Source organism: Polyodon spathula, chromosome 26 (genome assembly GCF_017654505.1).
Source record: "Polyodon spathula isolate WHYD16114869_AA chromosome 26, ASM1765450v1, whole genome shotgun sequence".
NCBI classification, from domain to species: Eukaryota; Metazoa; Chordata; class Actinopteri; order Acipenseriformes; family Polyodontidae; genus Polyodon; species Polyodon spathula.
The window spans coordinates 7,015,603-7,024,842 of record NC_054559.1 but is presented as its reverse complement, the minus strand read 5'-3'; the positions used below and the strand labels follow the sequence as shown (position 1 = coordinate 7,024,842).

Sequence of the window (9,240 nt, the reverse complement as noted above, 5' to 3'; positions counted from 1 at the left end):
CAGCTTTGCCATGGTATGGCCAAACGCTATCCACCTGGCATGGAGTCCTGCCCTCTGTAAAAACCTTTGTATAAGTCTATTTTCTAGGTATTTTTAGGGGGTCCTAAAAAGGCAGAGCAACTTATACATTGGTGTGACTTATAGGCTTTTTACTGAAATTGTTGTCTCGGAAAAGTGGTGGGAGGTGGGGGGACGGGACACAGGACTGGTTTACCATATTTAAATATTGAGACTTACATTTAAGGTGTAAGCTTTCTTGCTTGAGTGTGCAATTTCACCTGTATTTGGTAATTTAATCTGAATTACACATATTTACGTTTATTAATCCTTTAAAAGGTGGTGGGTGTCACTTTCAAGCTACAGAACTGCAATTTGTATTTGATTAAAGAACACTTGGGATTTGTTCATTAGTGTTTCTGTCAATTGTTTGATGTTGTACATGTACAGAAAAATGTGAAAAACAAAATCATGTACAAACTAGGAAAACTAATTAATAAATAATGTGAACTTTTAGTTCTATTTTAATGCAGGATGTCCAACTGACAGTATAAACACTGACGAATAGACAGTAAACCTGGGTAGCCAGTAGAGGGCTTATTTATTTACACAAAATAAACTTTTGAGAAGTGAAAATAAAAGGCAAACTCTCATTCTGGGCACTAACTCAATTGTTGAGTCCCTGACTATACAATTGTGTTTGGCTAAGCCCAAACACAATAAAAATGAATAAACACAAAGTGTATTTAAACAAAAGAGTTCCAGTCCAAATGTATCCCCCGGAGAAACATTTCCAGTTGGCTGGTCTTAATTAAGGTGAGTTTTAAGAGTTCCAGTTCCTGTCTTCTTTATCCTCAGGTATTCACTGGTAAGTAAGTTTGTCAGACACTTCAGGACAAACTATGGTATTGTAGGTGAAAGGCAAAGCTGTTTCCAAAAACCCAACAACAGTTCACAGTAAAACTAAGCTTTATTGATGCTTAAATAATAAGACTGGCTATACACAGCAATGTGTAGAGCCCAGTCAAAACCCACAGGGTTCAGTCCTGAAATAATAATACTAAGTAACACACACTTTATATATACACATATACTATCACCAGTCCAATAGTGAGTGCTCCTAGTGCAAGTGCTGAATTTATACAAGAACAGTGACAACAGTAGTGCAGTGTAGTCCAGGGTTTGGTGCTGGCTTTGTAGCGTTAGCTCCCAGCAAGACTGCCACCAGACCAACTTCGGAATCACAGGTGTTGAGGATGAATTCCTTATCAAAATCTGGTGTAATAAGGGTAGGGGCTTGCATAGTGTCTGCTTAATGCTATCCAATGCCCCCTGACATTCTCCTGTCCATTTCATTTAATTTGGCATGCTCTTTTTAGTGAGGTTGACTAAAAGGTTGACCACTGTGGAATCCCCAGCGTGGATCGTTAATTTCACACAGCCAGTAACTTGCGCTCCTCTGACTGAATGACACCCTGCACTCCACGTGGCTGGACCTTGACCAGGTGAACCACTTGGGGACAACCAAATTATTAGTTTTGGGGTGAGGATTACAATAATGACCACTTTGAGCCAAGGTAAAACACCAAACTCATTGCAAGAGAAGCTGTAAGCTTAACCATCTACCAACATCCTGATATTTGTCTGAATCCCCAATAGGTATAGTTTTGAAATCTGAAATAAAAGTCTGTACATAATGGTACAAATGTCACCAGTTCACTGTTGTACTGGTGGAAAAGGTATCTGCTATTGAGCATTAAAACTTAGACTCAGGTAAGTGTGTTTTTGTTCCTGGTAGGTACCCATGATAGATGTAACTTAACCTTTGTGTGAGCACGTGTGTGTGTGTCTGTGAGTGAGAGTTTGGTGGCAGCTTGGTGAAGGGACAGCCTGTAACCAAGATGGCCACTGTTTGCATACTAAAATCGCTCAAAATGTTTACAAACGAACAAAACATTTTACTGTAGCAAAATATCTGCTTGACAAACTTCAGGCATGATAAACCAATCAAAATGTATTTCACTAAAGCCCCTAACCAATAGCGTTCTAATGTGTATATATACCGAGCACCAAAAGAAACATACCACTATTATAACATATTTATTTAAAAAAAAAAAATAAGGTATATAAATGATGGACATTGTTGAAATGTTTTTAGTTTCTTTTTAATCACTTGATAATTCATCCTTGACCACGACATGCTTGAGTGACTATAACTGAAGCATATGCACTTAATCACCTAATTAGTGAGACTGTTGATTGGACACTGGATATGGAGTGATTTCAGCTGTTGAATTGCAAGCTTGAATAAAAGCAATATAGAAAATCACAGAAACAACAATATGCCACGTCTGTCAAGAAAGCAGCACCTTCATGCAATCGGCATGTTGGAGACTAGACTAGGGCAGCATACTGTGGCTCTCCATCATGGGTGCTCATAGCCAGCAATTTTAAACCTGGTGAGATTGTAAACCAGACACACTCTGTCAATGACAGATCATGAACTGGAAGACCAAGAGTCACAACACCTGCCCAAGATCGACAGATCATTTTGCAGCATCTTTGTGGTGTCAATTGTTAGTCAGCACAATAAAAAGTCACTGCACCTGCTCTAATATAAGTGGTACATGTCTTTTGATGCTAAAATATAGTAATACGTTTCTTTTGATGTTAAGTATAGATAGAAAATTGTACAATTGTTTAGTGTAGACTAGTATGTTACACTTAGAATAATGCATCTTTTAACGTTATTGGTTCTTTTTTCATTTTGCCATTTATGAATTTGGTCCAATGCAGTATATTATTTGTATAGCTATTAATTAGTTATTCTAATGTAGCATTTAGTATGTATTTATTTCTATTGAAAATATGTTGTTTAAATATTTTATGGACAAAGTACATTTTAAGCATTTTTTTGGAAAAAAAAGTTGCTGAAATCTGAATTAGTTTTTTTTTTTTTTTTAATTATTATGCTTGGTGTTGCTCAGACATTATTCATTTTCTAGTATGTACATGTAACAGGAAGGGTGAGTGACAATGTCCCCAGATTAGACAGCTGACACAGATACACAGGCAGGTAGGTGAAAGCACTGGTGTGCGTTTTTATTCAAAAATAAATAATTAGACAAAACAAAACAAAAACAACAGAAACACAGAGCAAAATAAAAGCTTTAACAAAACCAATCTCGCAACACATAAGTAACCCAAAACACAGGTCAGGCTTGGCAGTGGCCATTGCTGATCCTATCTAATCCAGTTTTTTCCTTTCCTTTCCTTTCGTATTGTTCTTCTCTCCGTTCGCTCGCTCCCCTGAACACCCACTCCAAACACACAGACACATTTAAATACACGTGGCTATCTCTGAATTAACAACCAATTAATTAATTCGGAGATGGCCACAGTCCGCACAAGAGTTCTAGTTTGCATGGTCGACAGTCAGTTTGTTAATAACCACTGGCTGCCAACCATGCCTTTGCGCAAGCTGTCTGGCAGAGATGAGCTGTTAACACTGCCTCTGCCAGGCCACATTTAACCCAACAACAGTAACATATTTACAATACAGCAAATCACCTGTGTTCCCCACCCTCCACAATATATTTCTCAATACATTTCTATACAAGCAGGGCCTTGCCCTGCCCCACTAATTATGTGCAAGGCTCTCTCCTGCTGCCCTGCTACAGTACTCATAAGTATGCTGATGATATTTGTTATTAATTAAAAATATTTTTTAAACAATTTTAAAAAAAGAAAAAAGTTTTTTTCTACTTTTGTTTTTGCTTTCTAGTTGGGTAAATTTAGTTTTTACTTAAAGTCAGAGTGTAACCCTTGGTATTTTCTGGTTCTACGGACACTCAGCTTTTTGAAAAGGCAGAACACCGTGTTTTAAATGGATATATACATGACATATTCACATACTAGGATAAAACCCTGCCCAAAAACGTGCACCTGTCAAACAATTGTGTACAATCGAGACCATACAGGATATTAAAACAATTATTTCAGATTCTAGCTCCTGTAGTTTGTAGCTACCACTGATAACTTCACATGTTTTAAGTAAGAAATCAATGAATTACACCACTGTTGACATTTCTTAAGAAAGATTAATTTTCAGGTGGATATTTAAACTTTTTTTTCACATTCAAACTAGATCAGTGTAGGGTATACTTCATCATAGAATTAAACCATTATTTATTTAGTAATATGCAGAACAACAGCTTTTTAGAAATGTATAATATTGTATAGTTCAAGTAGATATTTGGTCTGATACATGTCCTAAAGTTAACTCATGTCAGTCGGGCCTCAAATCGGTAAATTCTCAAGATCCGCACAGGCTATTGGCTAGATTAACATGGATTGCTTATCTTACTGTTAAGACACAGATATGTCTAAGCTTAAAGCAATCAGCTATCTGATCACCAAATATGCTTTGCAAATAGTTCGTTTATTAGTTTATTTCTTTATTTCTTTATTTCTTTATTGCTAAGGACTGCGTTTTTTTTTTTTGTTTTGTTTTTGTTTCCCTTTGTAGTAGCTTCAGTACTATTTTTATAACCTTGCCTATAAAACAACTAAACTATAAAGCACTATAATGTTATGAGTCACTTACAAATGGTAATACTTGAATCATTGAATAAGTGGCTTCACCTAAAAAAAAAATTACTGACGAAGAGATCTCAAAACCCATCGTATTGTATCGATTTGGTCCAAAATCTATTTGGTGAAAGAACTTGCAAGTTAGGGTTAGGGTTAGGGTTAGGGTTAGGGTTAGGGTCAAAGACACATAACTCTCAACAAATATTGTATCATTTATTGAGAATGTTAGTTTTTCTGAAGAAATTCCCTGTCTTCACATATTAAATATGTCAGTGCATCCTAATCTTGAAGTTTAAACACGTGTCTTTAAAAGATAAATTCACTTCAACTGCTCCATACCTTGTCATATTCTACTACTGTTGTTAATTCTAACTACTTCCTGTAACATGTATTTGACTTTACTCTTATAGGTCTCCATATTCACTTTTTTTTTTATCGCTCTTATTTGAAATAATTCTCATCCATTCATCGTACTTACTATGTGCTCATACTGGACTTTACATATTACATATACATATAAGCAAATATTTTTCATACAATTTAACTGCCCTTAGTCGAACCAGCTCTTACATGTAATTATTTATTGTATTCTCTATTTTTTGCTCTTATTTGACTTTGATCTTTTGCTACTGATTTTATTGTACTTTGCTACTACTCTTATCTGTAATGGGATATTCTGTAATGTGCCTTTCTGACATGTGATACTTTACAATGTGAGATTTTGTAATGTGATACTTTGTACCGTGATATTTTGTAACAATTATAAGTCGCTCTGGATAAGGGCGTCTGCTGGGAAATACATAAATAATAATTTAGAGAAAAAGATTTATATAATAACTTTGACAATCACCATAAATAATAAGGGAAATGTTAAAAAGCTATTCATTACATTTAAAAGGTACTTAGCCTATTAAGATCATTTTAGAAAAGCTTTTTAATTACATCAGTGGCAATATTCAGATTCGCCACTGTTTAGACCAAAAAGAACACTCTCATGATTTAAATCAATCAAGCTGTATTTTGATTAAAAAGTACATTTTTCATCAACAACGTATATAGCACAGCATTTATTTTTTATACTGAAATGTGTAGAAAAAAATGAATGCTGTGCCATATAGGTTGTTCATTTTGTTTACTGATTTTATGTCTTGATAAGCTAAGGGCAAATTCCACTGAACTTTGCACATATGATATTTATTAGGCAACGTTTTGATAAAGCCATAAAACATTACTGCAGCTTACCAGGGTAAAAGCACAGCAACATGTTGCAAATTATATTAAACATGGTAAAACACAGTTCAAGTTCCGGCATAGTATAGAGAACTCAGTGTATTGTATTGGGGATCTGAAAGATATAAATTCAGGTTAGTACTACATACATAACTTAGTGCTAAGAATTTGAAAGCCATTAAATTTAATACAGTATATAGAACTCATTATTGGGGATCTGAGAGCTAGCAAAATAAATAAAATATAGAAACCACATTAAAGACAATATAGCTCAAACATTTTTGTACTTCACCTAGTTCAGTTTTATCAAAACATTTGACATTATGAAAGTACTGAGAACTCGCTTATCAGTATCCCTGTTAAAAGTTTTCCGTAGCAAAAGCATATGGCAAATCATTTAAAAAAACATGACAGGCCATGGTAAACTATGGCAAACATAGTATAATCCTGGGAAAAACATGGAAATACTGCACAATTACCATGCAAATGTACTGTGGTAATATTGTATAAGGGATAGTATGGATAGCACCTCAGGGAATCTGAGAGACAGTTAATTAAATGCAGCAGAGAAACCAAATATAATTTTTTTTTTTTTTTCAAAACAATTTACAGTTCAAAAGTTATTGAGGTGTAGAGAATGATGTACTGGGCATTTCATTTTAATTGAACTAATGTAGGTGCAGCACAGGAGACTTGAAAACCAGCAAGTTCAATACAAAATAGTATAAAGATCTCAGGGATCTGAAAGCCGGGAATGAAATCTTTTATTCAGAGACGCGTATGGAAGAATCCCTAAAACAACAAGGTAAGTACTCTGATTATGTGCTAGAGATAAAGACTAGTCTCACAGAGTACACTGTGTCTACTATGTAGACCACCAGATTAACATAAGTCATGACAGTAACTACCACCAAGCCATCCCAGGGACAGGGACTGCAATTTGTGGGTCTGGAAGTTCCACCCAATTTTTTGTCAAAGCAGTAGATTGGCCAGACGATGGCCGCCGAGGCATACATGAGCACAGCCAAGATGTTGTACCCAGTCAGGGCCTTATCGAAGGAGAAAGATAACAGGTGGATCTTGCAGATGGTGAAGATTATAATGATGAGGACAAAGATGAAGCAGAGACAATAGACAGCCATGCACCACTGCAGTCCAGGATTTGTCCAGTAATTATTGATCGAGATGAAGATGATGCAAGCAACGAAAGCTTCCAAGACCTTGAGCAGCCCAGGAATGGTGGACAAGAAGCCACTGATCTCCCCCGGCTTGGCGCGGGTCAACCCCACCTCCACCGCATAGGCAATGAAGCACAGGCAGGACATGGCCGTAGCGGCAGCCTTAAAGGCACAGAGGTTTCCTGGGCAGTCCTTGAGGAACTCCACAGGGTAGATGATTGATGCTGTAAGCATCATGAGGGTAGCCAGCATGGCAAATGCACTGGTGAAGTCCTCCCAGGAGATGGGGATCTTCTGACATAGCCCTGTAAACTCCATAAGCACAATCAGGACTGATAAGATGAAGCAGAAAAACCAGGAAAACATGCACCAGGCACCATAAGAGCCACTGAAGGCTCTATCATGGGCAACCAGACTGAAAGTCACACAGGACAGGAAGATCTCAACAACACGTACAATCCCTACTGGGTTGGTGACCGATCTGTAAGACATTTCCAAAACAGCCATGTTTCAATTTTCCATAAATCCTGATACCCTCAACGGTTTTTAAGACACCCTAACGAAAGCTGGTTCGCTGTGTATCTTCCTGGTAAATGGGTGTTGTCTAGTTCTCTGCTGGAGGTAGGGTCAAAGTTTGTCTGCTTTTTCTGACCGTCTCATCAGAGGCTCTGAACCACTCCCAAGAGGCACTGAGAACCAATGGCAATTTCCCAACCTTTTTACACATTAACCCACCTGGTTAAAAAGTCACATATTACATACCTTATGAACTCCGCAAAAAGATGTGAGGTAAAACTAATAGGTAAAGAAAGTAGACAAATATTTCAAACATCTTTCAGGAAAAATGTAATCTACTCCCAGATATTTACACAAAAGGTGACTCTTCCTGATATGCCACACAGGCTCACATATTAAATGCATTTACTCCAGACTTTATTGAATTACAATATGTGTAACACTTGTTAATTTTATAAAAAATTGTAAGTAGGCTTGTTACTACTTGATTTTTATTTTTTTGCGAAATTGATGATTAATATCAACATCTATTTTAGAAAGAATTTAGTGTTATTTTTCAATTCAAGCAGAGAATGGGTGAAATCGACTTTTAAAAAAACAGACTTTATGTCATTTAACTAACCACCTTTATCATATTCAACATGCAACAAATCCACGGTTACCAACATTTTAACTGAAATAACATTTGGTCGCCCAATTTTCAAATCAACTTAGTAACTGCCACCGTATACCTATAGCAAAAGCTTACCTACACCTTAACCTGCTAATTTCAAAGTAGGCGCTTAGAATGACAAACGCTGTAGCTGGCAAATGAAAGTGCACAGTTGGTGCAGGTCTTGATGATTGACAGTCATTTATACAAATTAGAGCATTCTAGTGCTGCTTCAGTCAACAAGATCTGTCAGCACAGGATGAAATGAATGACAGAAGCCTACTAAGGGACCACTGAGTTGACTGACAGCGACCCCCAGCCATTTAGAGCGGAATGGAGACGGGACAGACAGCAAGTATAAAAACTAATAAAAACAGGTGTACACTCTGTGTCTGTGGCTTACTAATATAAAGACATGACAATGTCTTGAAGCTTCTTATGCTTTAAAAGGTATTTTTCAGAGTTAAAATTGGTCAAAATAATTTTGTGTCAGTGTTTTAACTTTCCGACTGTTTTTTGTGTTCTGAGCAAAAATCTAAAATGGCCAGGAAGGATGAGAACAGTCTCAAAATCATTCTAAACTGGGAAGAATAAACAAGGTAATAATAAATAACTAGACACCCTAAATATATAAATAATTTAGTAATTTGGCATAATTTCCCAACTGGCGATCTCTGCCTGAGACAGGCTCAGGGCTGAATGGCAGGAAGGGTGTGTTCAGGTCAGGACTGAGAGCTGTGAGGAGAAGTTAATATTGCCCCCATATTTCTCCCCAGTTCAGAATATTCTTGACTATTGTTCCTGCATAACCTGTGGGAGAGCAAAGCTAATGCTCTCTGTGGAATCCCCAGCGTGGATCGTTAACTTTACACAGCCAGTAACCTGCGCTCCTCTGACTGAATGACAGCCTGCACACCACACGGCTGGGCCTTTACCAGGTGAACCACTTGGGAACAACCAAATTATTAGTTTTAGGGTGAGGATTACAGTAATGACCACTTTGAGCCCAGGTAAAACACCAAACCCATGGCATGAGAAGCTATAAGCTTAACCATCTAGCAAGACCCTGATTTT

General features: G+C 36.9%; 1 protein-coding gene across 1 annotated transcript; it reads right to left on the bottom strand.

The window, feature by feature from the left end:
• Positions 1-5,717: 5,717 nt before the first annotated feature.
• Positions 5,718-7,559, bottom strand: LOC121301056 (myeloid-associated differentiation marker homolog). The gene has a single exon (XM_041230156.1). It carries the CDS (start codon positions 7,503-7,505, stop codon positions 6,639-6,641), a length of 867 nt encoding a protein of 288 aa, XP_041086090.1. The 5' UTR covers positions 7,506-7,559; the 3' UTR covers positions 5,718-6,638.
• Positions 7,560-9,240: the final 1,681 nt, after the last annotated feature.

Coding starts and splice junctions, on each gene's coding strand:
- LOC121301056 (XM_041230156.1), bottom strand. CDS start 7,505: ATGGCTGTTTTGGAAATGTCTTACAGATCGGTCACCAACCCAGTAGGG.